This window comes from Hyperolius riggenbachi, chromosome 12 (genome assembly GCF_040937935.1).
Source record: "Hyperolius riggenbachi isolate aHypRig1 chromosome 12, aHypRig1.pri, whole genome shotgun sequence".
Taxonomy (NCBI): Eukaryota; Metazoa; Chordata; class Amphibia; order Anura; family Hyperoliidae; genus Hyperolius; species Hyperolius riggenbachi.
The window spans coordinates 184,415,972-184,430,290 of NC_090657.1; the positions used below are offsets into that span (position 1 = coordinate 184,415,972).

General features: G+C 49.1%; 1 protein-coding gene across 1 annotated transcript in view; it reads left to right on the forward strand.

The window, feature by feature from the left end:
- DOK5 (docking protein 5) overlaps window positions 1–14,319 on the forward strand; it is a 209,630-nt gene that overhangs the window by 123,067 nt on the left and 72,244 nt on the right. Inside the window, exons 3-5 of the mRNA XM_068263535.1 lie at window positions 2,226–2,340; window positions 10,727–10,846; window positions 11,868–12,057. Coding sequence (XP_068119636.1) covers window positions 2,226–2,340; window positions 10,727–10,846; window positions 11,868–12,057 — 425 coding nt within the window. The remainder of the gene's footprint in view (window positions 1–2,225; window positions 2,341–10,726; window positions 10,847–11,867; window positions 12,058–14,319) is intronic.

Here is a 14,319-nt window from a genome sequence, read left to right on the forward strand (position 1 = left end):
TTACCCGAACCACGTGAACCGTTCGGCCAATCAGAGCGCGTTCGGGTCCGAACCACGTGACCCGTTCGGCCAATCACAGCGCTAGCCGAACGTTTGGGGAACGTTCGGCCATGCGCTCTTAGTTCGGCCATGCGGCCGAACGGTTTGGCCGAACACCATCAGGTGTTCGGCCGAACTCGAACATCACCCGAACAGGGTGATGTTCTGCAGAACCCGAACAGTGGCGAACACTGTTCGCCCAACACTAGTCTGTAGCAGAAAATGTTGAGCGGTCTCACAGGTAACGTCCGGGTCATTTCCTGATTGCCGTAATGAAGCAGCTCGTACATTCTCCAGACTTCAGTCAATACGAGTTTTTATTGAGGGATCTGGGGTCAGCAGCCGGAGGAGGAACATCTGGAGAAGCCGTTAATTGGAATACGGGAGAGCAGAGCCTATTAATTCCGCTCTTTGTTAGCAGACAGTGAATTATTTAGGCTGGATGTACAGAAGGGAGAGAATAAAGCAGATAGAGATCCTATCTGAGCTTTCATGTGTGTATCCCCTTAGCTTCTGCTTTGCTGATCATTATATTGCCATGCTGCTCTCTGTAGTGCAGGCCTGGACTTGTGGGCAGGACATGCAGGCTTCTGCCTACGGTGACAGGTCTCATAGCTGGCTGCTATCATAGCCATAGTCTATTGTCCCTATCATGTCATATAGCACTAACATCTTCTGCAGCACTACACAGAGTACATAGTACATAGAGGACAGTCGGTTACATGAGTACGTACACTGTAAAGTGCTGCAGAAGATGTCAGTGCTATATACTGTAAATACATAATAATATATATATATATATGACAGATTTAGATTGTGAGCTCCTCTGAGGAACAGTCAGTGACATGACTATGGACTCTGTAAAGTGCTGCAGGAGATGTCCGTGCCATATAAATACATAATAATAATATGGTAGGACATTAGACTATGACTATGGTAGTGTGATGATGCAGCCTGGCCCGTGCGGCCGCGGGGATCCAGGCACTTCCGTGTTGCGTCCCACGGCCGCATCCCCAGCGACGGTGGGCGGACGCATGTGTTCCAAAGGACGTATGGGTCAGACGCGTACAGATGTACGCCAGACGCGAACGTACACGCGTTCTATTTATGCGTCCAGGAGGCAGGCGACCCGGAAGTGACGCGGACGGAGGGTATATAAGTACTTCCGGTCCGCGGCTGCACGCCGGTTATAGCGTGTGTTTGCTGGCAATAGGCTGTGTTTCAGTCTGCTCCGAGTTAGTTATCAGCTGTTGTTGTTGCTGCTTCCTATTAGTGCTCCTGACTAGTCACTGTGCTGAATATCCATCTGCAGCTCCGTGGGTGCTAGTTAGCCACTGGGAGTTTGTCTGTATCCGATCACCTGTGTATGACCCGGCTCGAATTAGACTACCCTCCTGTCTGATCCCCCAAACCTGTACTTGATCTCCTGTGTATGACCCGGCTTGAATTAGACTATCCTCCTGCCTGATTCCCTAAACCCGTACTTGATTTCCTGTGTATGACCCGGCTTGAATCAGACTATCCGTCCACGCCTTAAGCCTCCCTAGGCGGGACCTCGAGTCGGCAGTGACGGCTCCGTCACCCGACCGTCACAGGTAGCAGAGGCGTAGCTATGGTTTTCAGCGCCCGGGGACGTGGTCATGGGTGGAGACAGATGGACAAATGCTGTTTAGATAGCCACATGTGCTCCCTTCCCCCACAGATGTGCCCCCCTTCTCCATTTAGATAGCCAGATGTGCCCCCTTTAATGTGCCCACCTTTAGACGTGACATGACTATGGCCTCTGTAAAGTGCTGCAGGAGATGTCAGTGCTATATAAATACATAATATTAATATGGTAGGACATTAGACTATGACTATGGTAGGATTAGTCTGTGGGCTCCTCTGAGGGACAGTCAGTGACATGACTATGGACTCTGGAAAGTGCTGCGGAAGATGTCCGTGTTATCTACTGGTAAATGCACAGTAATAATAACTGTGTTTCCTTTTCACCACCAACTATTTAGTTCAGCACTATACTGTCTTGTAATATTTTTAATGTCTCGCCATACACATCTACCCCGTGTAAAGTCCCCTCTATGGTTTCTTCCCATTTCCTGAGTATGACAGGTGAGCCCCGCAGTGGCAGCTCCCATATTCTTGTCCTTTTTATGCTGTAATAATTGTAACCACTGTCTGTCTTGCAGGTGACGGAGCTGAACAATGTCAAAAACATCCTCCGACTTCCAAAGACCACCAAAAAACACGCCGTGGGCATATTCTTTGCCGATGACACCTCGAAGACATTTGCCTGTGAGTCAGGTGAGCGGGGGCGACAGGCGGCCGGATCTGATAAGCACTTTGCTGAGCCGCTGATGTCACACCACCGCTTTCAGCACGGAGAGTCCTTAAAATGCAAAATACGCTGTGCTTCCCCGCGCCTGGCGGTCTGCGGTCTGATTCAATCAGGCTCTATTAAAAAGAGTTTGATGTGGAACATGAAAGAGAATGTCTGCTCCTCTTCTTATTAATATCGTTCATAATAAAGGGGATTCGGCGTGCGGCGAACGCATCTGCTGGCAGCTCCGATAATTTACTGCCGAGCAGAAGAAATAGACTTGCCGGTTCTCGCCTCCTCGTTACGCGTGGTAGATGTTAACCCCAACACCACCGGGAGCTGATTTAATACTGCCTATATACTGTATATACCCAACTTTAAGTCTAAAAATGTATGTCTGACTCACTAAATTAAAGTATAGGGGTCGACTTATACACGGGTCACGGGCAACACTAAGTAATGTGTGTACTAATAGTGACATCCCCATTAGCAGCAGTTTACTCTGTGGTAGGTGACACTTTCTTATAAAGGAAATGCCAAGAAAATACAGGTCTGAAAGTCCTGGTCACAACAATTAACAAGGAAAGGGGTGGGGGGAAATACTAGGCTGCAGGAAGGGGAGTAAATAATTGCTGCACCCCTGCTAGGCCCCAAATACAGCTGTTAATTTTACCTGGTCCCCAAGTGCAGCCATTAACTTTGTTAGGTAGACATATACTTGTGTCAATAAAAAAAATCCAGCTTAAGAGGGTCAAATATTGGATTTGACTTATACATGAGGTTGACTTATATTTGAGGATATACGGTACATAACTACCATGTTTCCCCGAAAATAACACACTGTCTTATATTAAAGAGAATCTGTATTAAAAAAAAAGCCTGCCCCTCGGGTACTTACCTCGGGAGGGGGAAGTCTCTGGATCCCAATAAGGCTACCCCGTCCTCTTGTGCATCCATGATCCAGCATTGGCACCCCCCGAAAATCCGCTAACAAGCTTTTCAGCAGATGCGTGCAGGCCCACTAGTGCCTGCAGCATGCAGAAATGTTTACCTTTGGCATCCAGAGCAGTTCTAGTACCATTGGGCTTGGGCTACGACAAAAATAGCTGAACCCGATCGGGTGCGCTCTACTGAGCAGGTGTAAGATGCCTACACAGTAGAGCGGACCCGATTGGGCTCAGCTATTTCCGCCAAAGCCCAAGGGGGAAGATGGTACTACACCTGCGCTGGATCCCAAAGGAAAATATTGTCATCTGCTGCTGATAAAGAGAGCCAGTACTGGATTGGGGATGCACAGGAGGACAGGGCAAAGCCTCATTGGGAACCAAAGGCCTTCCCCTCCCAAGGTAAGTACCCCCCAGGTGCAGTTTTTTTTATTACCGATTCTCTTACATTTTTGCTCTAAAAGATGTGCCTGGGCTTATTTTCAGGGCATGTTTTATATTTCTATGAACACACAAGTTCCTGTACTGTGTGTCCTCCTGCCTTCCCCACTGTGCCACCTCATCCTCTGCCGCATCCACCTCTTTTGTGCCCGTGTCCCTCTTGCACCTTTAGTGTAGTGTCCTCCTCTATGCCCTGTCCTTTTGTGTCCCATGCTCTTATGTGCTCCGTATCCTCTCCTCTCCTCTGCTGTGTCTTCCGCCATCTCCCATGTCCTCCGATGTCCCCCTGCATCTACCTCTTACCCCCAGCTCCATGCCATGCAGTCCCACCTGTCCTCCGATGTCCTGTCCTCCTGCTGCACCCTATCTTACATCCAGCTCCATGCCGCTGTGTCCCTCAGCCTCAGATTCATGGGAAGAAGTATGCCAACTGTGTTTCTACAGGAACTCATGGTCTTGCAGGCGGGACCATGGCTCTGTTATTGGGTCAATCACTACACTTGTGAGTGAAGTGATTGGCCCAATGACAGAGCCATGGTCTCTCCCACGACACCATCGGCTCCACTTATAACACAAGTTGCCATACTTTTCCCCTTACTACAGCTAGGGCTTACTTTCAGGGTAGGGCTTATATCAGGCTTTCTCAACCAGGGTTCCCTGGAACCCCAGGATTCATTAAGTACTCAACAGGGCCCTCTTTCAGCGTTTTAACGCAAAGTCTATACTCCATAGACTGTCATTTTACCTTTCACACCCGACACTGCGTTTCGATGCGTTGCAGTACGACGCATCCCGGCGCATTTTATCGTCGTGAATCGGCGCTTCCCCTTCGGGTAAATTAACAACTACCGCCGCTACTCAGCGTCGCACCGCAGATTCCCGACGACACGCCGCAACGCTAGTGTTGGGCGAACATCTGGATGTTCGGGTTCGGTGTGGTTCGGCCGAACATGCCCCTGATGTTCGGCATGTTCGAGCCGAACCCCGAACCCAACCCCAACACGTCCCTTTGGGGCCCCTATAGGGTCCCAGCATAAAAGGAGAGCATGGCCCGACCGCGGGGGGCGGGGGGGTGTCGGAAATGCCCCTCACCCCTCCCCGCTAAGCTCTCCCTTCTGCCGGTACCCTATAATTAAATTTAAGTGCCCAAAAGTACCTGAGGAGGAGGAGGACAGGAAGAGGGAAGCCGGAGTTCTTGGGCGCTAGTACCATCTGGTACTTCCGCCCTCTCTTGACGCACTTCCTGTTTACATTTGAAGTCGCGTCAAGAGGGCGCAGAAGTACCGCGATGACGCGAACGAGGGTACGCGTCATCTACATGATGACACGTACCCTCGTTCGCGTCATCGCGGTACTTCTGCGCCCTCTTGATGCGACTTCAAATGTAAACAGGAAGTGCGTCAAGAGAGGGCGGAAGTACCAGATGGTACTAGCGCCCAAGAACTCCGGCTTCCCTTATCCTGTCCTCCTCCTCCTCAGGTACTTTTGGGCACTTAAATTTAATTATAGGGTACCGGCAGAAGGGAGAGCTTAGCGGGGAGGGGTGGGGGGCATTTCCGACCCACCCCCCACCCCCCGCGCTCGGGGCATGCTCTCCCTTTATGCTGGGACCCTATAGGGGGCTATGTTCAGCCGGACACGGCTGTGTTCGGCCGAACAAAGAAGGCCTGTTCGGGTTCGGGCAGCGTGCCCGAGCACCCTCCCGAACACCATGAGGTGTTCGGGGGGTGCCGACCCGAACAGGCCAAAATCCGGGCGAACCCGAACAGTGGCGAACACTGTTCGCCCATCACTACGCAACGCCTGCAGGAGCCGTTCTCCTGCACGTTTTGAGTGTGTAACCGGCCTAATGAGTGTCAGTGTAATGGGGGTAGTGAAATAAACAGCCACGCCAGCTTTTAAAGACCATCCCTCCTGCAAAATAAATGCAGGGGTTCCTTGGGATCAAAAAATGTTTGCAAGGGTTCCTTGAGATCCAAAAGTTATTTGCAGGTTTCCTCCGGGGCAAAAAAGGTTGAGCAAGGCTGCCTTATAGTCTGAGCATGCTCAAAATTCCTGCTAGAGCTTACTTGCGGCGGGTGTCTCAATTTCTGGGAAACACGGCACATCACACCAACACAGCTCTATATTTACATTACAGGAGCTTATAGACACCTATGCAGGGCCGCCATCAGAAATTTTGGGGCCCCTCACACATCATCAGGCCTGGTCCCCCCCTTCCTGGGCCCACCCACTGGTTACTGTGCTCGCCCACTGGCCACCCCATGTGCATGGCTCCAACACTGAAGAAAGCGTCATGCACAGCGTGATGCGGCAAAAAGTGGGCATGACCATGGCATGTGGTGGGTGGAGCCAAATACTAGCAAAATACAGGTAGTCCCTGGTTAACAAATGAGATAGGGACTTGTAGGTCCGTTCTTATACTTTATCTGTAATCTTTTATCAGTGCAGTTTCTAGGCTAAAATGCACCCAGGGCGAGGGTGTAAAAATTGCGCCCCCCCCCCCCCCCCCCGCGAGCAAGGTATGGGTGCCCGCAGTATAGGTTAGCCAGGTCTAGTTGCACTTAGTATAGGTCCCCCCCAGTATAGGTAGCCAAGAATAGGTACCCCAGTATAGGTAGCCAGGCATAGGTGAGCCAGTATAGTTGCCCCCGCTATAGGTTAGCCAGGTAGGTGCCTCCAGTATAGGTAGCCAGTATAGTTGCCCCCAGTATAGGTTAGATAGGCAGGCGCCCCCGGTATAAGTTAGATAGGTAGGTGCCCCAGTACAGGTTATTTAGGTAGGTGCCTGCAATATAGGTAGCCAGTATAGTGGCCACCTGTATAGGCTAGCTAGGTAGGTGCCCCCAATACAGGTTAAATAAGTGCCCCCAGTATAGGTTAGATAGGTAGCTGCCCCCCAGTGTAGGTTAGATTAGGTAGCTGCCTCCCAGTGTAGGTTAGATAGGTAGCTGCCCCCCAGCGTAGGTTAGATTAGGTAGGTGCCCCCCCAGCGTAGGTTTGATTAGGTAGGTGCCCCCCCAGTATAGATTAGATAGGTAGTTGCCCCCCAGTGTAGGTTAGATAGGTAGCTGCCCCCCAGTGTAGGTTAGATAGGTAGCTGCCCCCCAGTGTAGGTTAGATAGGTAGCTGCCCCCCAGTGTAGGTTAGATAGGTAGCTGCCCCCCAGTGTAGGTTAGATAGGTAGCTGCCCCCCAGTGAAGGTTAGATAGGTAGCTGCCCCCCAGTGAAGGTTAGATAGGTAGCTGCCCCCCAGTGTAGGTTAAATTAGGTAGGTGCCCCCCAGTGTAGGTTAGATTAGGTAGGTGCCCCCCAGTGTAGGTTAGATTAGGTAGGTGCCCCCCAGTGTATGTTAGATTAGGTAGGTGCCCCCCAGCATAGGTTAGATTAGGTAGGTGCCCCCAGCGTAGGTTAGATTAGGTAGGTGCCCCCAGCGTAGGTTAGATTAGGTAGGTGCCCCCAGCGTAGGTTAGATTAGGTAGGTGCCCCCAGGATAGGTTAGATAGCTAGCTGTCCCCTATAGTGGAGGGGGGAGCCGGAGCCGCGGGGAGGACAGCCCAACCTGTCTCTTCTCTCTGCATACATGCTGATACACGCGGCTTCCGGCTAAACAGGAAGCCGCGTGTATCAGCATGTATGCAGAGAGAAGAGACAGACCAGCGGCGAGAGAGCAGCGCTTGGAGCCAGGCAGGTGAGTTGCAAACAGCGCTTCCCGGCTGCTCGCTCTGCATCTGAGGGGGGAGCACGGAGGGCGCCCGGGAGAGGGAGGGAGAGGTCGGGCTGCCCTCCCCGCGGCTCCGGCTCCCCCCTGCATTATAGCGCCCCCCTCCTAACAGCGCCCTGGGCGGCGGCACGCCCCGCACGGGGGTAGAAACGGCCCTGTCTTTTATAGGTGATGCCCCATAATATAAGGTCCGCTGTAGCGGGCTCACTCATCTGCTCTCCACCTTCAAGCGCTGATGTCAGTGCTGGAACAGGGTGTGCTGGTTAGTGAGCCACAGGCCTGCAGCCAGCACATGCGGCCCTTCTAGTGCTTGGAGGGGGGGGGGGGGGGCAGAAGCCCTGGGCCCCTCACTGCAGTGTCAGTTCTCCCCCCCCTGATGGCTGCCCTGCACCTATGTTCTGGCACCCTAAACTCCCACCTCCAAAAAACCCACATGAAGTGGGCACGTATTGCTGGCCACCCGAGGGGAGGAAAGCAATCCCCACTTGTGCCTGTCGTAACCGCGCTGCGTAGTGTAAGCAGCCAGCTGTGCCCCCTTTTACTATAGATAGCAGATTAGGTGATTCTAGGCAGTCTCCCCCTATTTGGTTTTAGATGTTACACTGTTAGCTGGACACACAGCTGTAGAGAGACTGCGTCAGTGGAATGCTGAGAACCTGATGAGAAACCTCTTATAGATAGGGAGGGAGAGGTGAGGGTCACTCCAGAAGGGGATGTAAATCCAGGCATGTATTGGTGTGATATAGTTATGTATAAAGAGAGTCACCTCTCCACCCTCAGGCGCCTGTAGGCATGAGCCTACAGTGCCTAATATAGAAATCTGGCCCAGAACCAACATCTTTAGAAAACTGAACTGAGATAAAACAAAATAAATGCTAGTAAAATAAATAAATAAAACAAAACAAAAATGGTTCCCCAGCTCATATTCTCATTAACCACTTTACCCCCGCCCGTACGAATTTCTCCGTCCCTTTTTCCATCCTTTAACCCCCAGGGACGGAGAAATCCGTACTTTCCGCGCTCCCGCCGCTGCCCGTGCTCCCGCTCGTAAACACGCCGCCCGCCGTTAGTAAACACGCCGCCGCCCGCTCAAAAAATCCATTCCCGTTCGTTGATCTAAGCCCCACAGTGATCCGCTGCTCTTCGATGGGCAGCGCGATCATTGTGAAAAAAAACAAACACAGCCTCCTACTACTTCCTGCGAGCGTCCGGCAGGTCGCAATAAACAAAAAGTTACTGTTGCCATCTTGTGGCCAAATAGTAAAACTACACCCTAAGCATTTTTTACATAGAAATAAATTAGTGTTACACAAAAAATTAACTCATTACCCCCCACACTCCCCATTATTAAAAAAAAATTAAAAAGTTTACAATTAAAAAAATACATAAATAGTTACCTTAGGAACTGAACTTTTTAAATATTTATGTTAAGAGGGTATAACACTGTTACTTTATAAACTATGGGCTTGTAATTAGGGATGGACGCAAAACTGAAAAAAAATGCACCTTTATTTCCAGATAAAATATTGGCGCCAAACATTGTGATAGGGACATAATTTAAACGGTTTTATAACCGGGACAAAAGGGCAAATAAATTTCATGGGTTTTAATTACAGTAGCATGCATTATTTAAAAACTATAATGGCCGAAAACTGAAAAATAATTAATTTTTTTCCCACATTTTTTCCTATTTTCCCATTAAAACATATTTAGAATAAAATAATTCTTGGCATAATGTCCAACCTAAAGAAAGCCTAATTGGTGGCGGAAAAAACAAGATATAGTTAATTTCATTGTGATAAGTAATGATAAAGTTATAGACGAATGAATGGAAGGAGCGCTGAAAGGTGAAAATTGCTCGCTCTGGTGCTCAGGGGGTAAAACCCCTCAGTGGTGAAGTGGTTAAGTATTCCAAAAAATCCATGTCTCTAAAATGAATAAAAAATATGAATCAGGTACACCAAGCACAAGCAGTAATGCAATAAACGGCTGTCTATTGATCCGTACGGTACGGTACAACTTTCAAGCCATAAGCCAGGGATTTGTAAACGCCAGATTTTATGTTGAAAAACATAAAGTTGTGCATTTTGGTCGTACCAACGCTCTTGCTCCATACAAAATAAATGGGATACAGTTGGGGACATCAGACTGAGAGAGGACTTCGGGGTACTTATTGTCAAATTAAATGATCATATACGATGCCAAGCCGCTGCAGCTAAAGCAAATAACATTTTGGGATGCATTAAAAGGGAAATAAAAACTCAAGATGCTAGCATAATATTGCCCCTGTTTAACTCTCTAGTAAGGCCACATCTGGAATATGGAATTCAGTTTTGGGCACCACATTACAGGAAAGATATTGCAGTTTTAGAGCAGGTGCAGAGACCAGCAACAAAATTGATACGAGGCATGGAAGGTCTCACTTACCAAGAAAGGTTAGATAAACTGGGTTTATTTAGTCCTCTACTAGGGATGGCCAATGAGATGCAAATAATTTAGTGTTGATGCAGCATTGTGCAAATTGGGTATGCAAATGTATGCAGCTTAAAGATTAACCAATCAAATCCTGCTGAGGCAAAATTTGATTGGGTCATGTTCCAGCTGCATACATGTTCGTAATCCTGCACCAGCTCAAAATGATTTGCATCCCATTGACCATCCCTATCCTCTACCATTATACTCTACATAATAGTTTTATTTATTGCTGGCCCTGAGCCTTTAGGATCGTTTTACCCACTTACTGTTAGGTTCAAAATGTTAAGAAAATCCTCGCAGGTGAGAATACAGACAGGAATACAAACTCAACAAAGGTTCCTATCCCTTAACATGCTATCCAGAGTCGGGTTTTAAAATGCAGAAAAAAACAAAGCATGTCCTTCTATCATTTATTATGAAGCCCCGCCCCTATGTGCTCAGCGGCAGAGCTGAGAGTGCTGAATGCAGCAGACATTGCAGTACCGCAGTATCTTCTGAACATCACCATTGTGTTTCATGTCCTTCTAATACACTCACCATTTATTATTAAGCCCCACCTCTACGTGCTCAGCAGCAGAGCGGAGAGTGCTGAATGCAGCAGACATTGCAGTACTGCAGTATCTTCTGAACATCACCCTTGTGTTTCATGTCCTTCTAATACACCCACCATTTATTATGAAGCCCCGCCCCATGTGCTCAGTGGCAGAGCTGAGAGTGCTGAATGCAGGAGACATTGCAGTACCGCAGTATCTTCTGAACATCACCCTTGTGTTTCATGTCCTGCAGAGCTGGAGGCGGATGAATGGTGTAAGATCTTGCACACCGAGTGCCTTGGAACCCGGATCAGTGACATCAGTTTGGGAGAACCGGACCTGCTAGCCAGTGGAGTGGAGAGAGAGCAGAATGGTAGGTAGCTATGCCCTGTCTACTCTGACTGCTAATCTGTCTTCCCATCCAGCTGAAATAAATAATTGGTAAAGCTAAAGGTAGTCCTACATCAGGCAATTTTGCAGGCTGATCAACCTTACGACAGAGGCGTCACTAGGGTTGGTGTCGACACCCTGTGCTGAAACTCAGTGTCACCCTTTCTTACCCCATGAACCTCCATGTTCACTAGGTAGTAATGTTGCTTGTTATAGGGGGGTGTTAAGATGATCCCCATGTGGCCTTGGTGGCCTCTGAAGTCTGAACTTTATTAGCTCAACATGGAGCAGCCAGAAGGGAGAAGAAGAGCAGGATGGAGGAATACATCAGGCACTGGCCTGGTCTGTATTTACATAGCCTACTCCACTCTCCCTTATCCTGGAGCTTGGTGTTACCCCCCCTGCTGGTGACACCTGGTATGGTCTGCACCTACCGCTCCCCCCTAGTGACACCATACAATTCTATAATTTCAGTTTACCAGTTGCCTGGTTGTCTTGCTGTTCCTGTGCCTCTAATACTTTTAGCCATAGAGCCTGAAAAAGCATGCAGATCAGGTGCTCTCACTGAAGTCTGACTGGATGAAGCCACATGCTTGTTTCACTGGTGGGTGATCCAGATACTACTGCAGCGATCCAGATACTACTGCAGCTAAAGCGATAAGCAGGACAGCCAGGCAACTGGTATTGTTTAAAAGGAAATGCATTTGGTTGCTTCCATATCGCTCTCAGTTCAGGTAGATGTGTGTTCAGTTTCTGACTGGATGTGTGACTGGATTAGCTGCATGCTTGTTCCAAGTGGGTGATCCACTGCAGCCAAAGAGACTAGCAGGACTTCCAGGCAACTGGCATTGTTCAAAAGAAAATCAATATGGCAGCCTCCTTATAACTGTCACCTCATGTTCCCTTTAATCTTTTGAGTGAGCCAATTAAGGTATTCTTAGTGATGTTTTTGTGTGATGTTTTCCCTTCAGGGAATGTGGACTAACCTTCTTTTTGTCTTCCAGAGAGATTCAACGTGTATCTGATGCCGTCTCCCAATATAGATGTCCACGGGGAATGTACGCTGCAGATTACGTGTGAGAACATCTGCCTGTGGGACGTGCAGAACCCCCGGCTGAAGCTGGTGTCCTGGCCACTAAGCTCCCTGCGGAGATACGGGCGGGACCCAGCCTGGTTCACCTTCGAAGCCGGCAGGTGAGTATAGACTGTGTGTGTGTGTGTGTGCAGAAGGGGGGGATAACCAAAAGCCTCCTGTGATTGCCATAGCTAACTAGAAGGTCCAGGCGCCTATATGGAGACAGTAGAAATTTTGAATGCCGCCAGGCTGAAATCCAGTTACCTGTAACATGTGATGGCTTTATTAAGATCCTGTCGCTGTTCTCCAAAAACGAATGCAGAGATATTCTGTGCTATGCTCTGTGAAACCAAACTATAGCTAGCATAACTGCCACAAGAACAGGCATTCGAAGAAGGGTATTAACAGTAGGGACTAGGAGAGGGTTAGTGTTAAGTATTAGAAGGGGGAGGTTCGCATTAGGCATTAGAAGGGGAGGTTAGTGTTAGGCATTAGGAGGAGGTTAGTGATAGGCATTAGAAGGGGAGGTTAGTGTTAGGCATTAGGAGGAGGTTAGTGATAGGCATGAGAATAGGGGTTAGTGTTAGGCATTAGGAGGGGGAGGTTAGGGTTCGATATAAGTAGGGGGGCTAGTGTTAGGTATTGGGAGGGAGGTTAGTGTTAGGCATTAGGAGGGGGAGGTTAGTGTTAGGCATTAGGAGGGGAGGTTAGTGTTAGGCATTAGTAGGGGGCTAGTGTTAGGCATTAGGAGGTAGGTTAGTGTTAGGCATTAGGAGGGGGAGGTTAGTGTTAGGCATTAGGAGGGGGAGGTTAGTGTTAGGCATTAGGAGGGGAGGTTAGTGTTAGGCATTAGGAGGGGGAGGTTAGCGTTAGGCATTAGGAGGGGAGGTTAGTGTTAGGCAATAGGAGGGGAGGTTAGTGTTAGGCATTAGGAGATGATTAGTGTTAGGCATTAGGAGGGAGGTTAGTGTTAGGCATTAGGAGGGGGAGGTTAGTGTTAGGCATTAGTAGGGGGCTAGTGTTAGGCATTAGGAGGGGAGGTTAGTGTTAGGCATTAGGAAGGGGAGGTTAGTGTTAGGCATTAGTAGGGGGCTAGTGTTAGGCATTAGGAGGGGGAGGTTAGTGTTAGGCATTAGGAGGGGGAGGTTAGTGTTAGGCATTAGGAGGGGAGGTTAGTGTTAGGCATTAGGAGGGGGAGGTTAGTGTTAGGCATTAGGAGGGGGAGGTTAGTGTTAGGCATTAGTAGGGGGCTAGTGTTAGGCATTAGGAGGGGGAGGTTAGCGTTAGGCATTAGGAGGGGAGGTTAGTGTTAGGCATTAGGAAGGAGGTTAGTGTTAGGCATTAGGAGGGGAGGTTAGTGTTAGGCATTAGGAGTTAGGTTAGTGTTAAGCATTAGGAGGGGAGGTTAGTGTTAGGCATTAGGAGGGGAGGTTAGTGTTAGGCATTAGGAGGGGAGGTTAGTGTTAGGCATTAGGAGGGGAGGTTAGTGTTAGGCATTAGGAGGGAGGTTAGTGTTAGGCATTAGGAGGGGAGGTTAGTGTTAGGCATTAGGAGGGGAGGTTAGTGTTAGGCATTAGGAGGGGAAGGTTAGTGTTAGGCATTAGTAGGGGGCTAGTGTTAGGCATTAGGAGGTAGGTTAGTGTTAGGCATTAGGAGGGGAGGTTAGTGTTAGGCATTAGGAGGGGGAGGTTAGTGTTAGGCATTAGGAAGGGGAGGTTAGTGTTAGGCATTAGTAGGGGGCTAGTGTTAGGCATTAGGAGGGGGAGGTTAGTGTTAGGCATTAGGAGGGGGGTCGGTGTTAGGCATTAGGAAGGGGAGGTTAGTGTTAGGCATTAGTAGGGGGCTAGTGTTAGGCATTAGGAGGGGGAGGTTAGTGTTAGGCATTAGGAGGGGGGTTAGTGTTAGGCATTAGGAAGGGGAGGTTAGTGTTAGGCATTAGTAGGGGGCTAGTGTTAGGCATTAGGAGGGGGAGGTTAGTGTTAGGCATTAGGAGGGGAGGTTAGTGTTAGGCATTAGAAGGGGGAGGTTAGTGTTAGGCATTAGGAGGGGGAGGTTAGTGTTAGGCTTTAGTAGGGGGCTAGTGTTAGGCATTAGGAGGGGGAGGTTAGCGTTAGGCATTAGGAGGGGAGGTTAGTGTTAGGCATTAGGAGGGAGGCTAGTGTTAGGCATTAGGAGGGGAGGTTAGTGTTAGGCATTAGGAGGGAGGTTAGTGTTAGGCATTAGGAGGGAGGTTAGTGTTAGGCATTAGGAGGGGAGGTTAGTGTTAGGCATTAGGAGGGGAGGTTAGTGTTAGGCATTAGGAGGGGGAGGTTAGTGTTAGGCATTAGTAGGGGGCTAGTGTTAGGCATTAGGAGGTAGGTTAGTGTTAGGCATTAGGAACG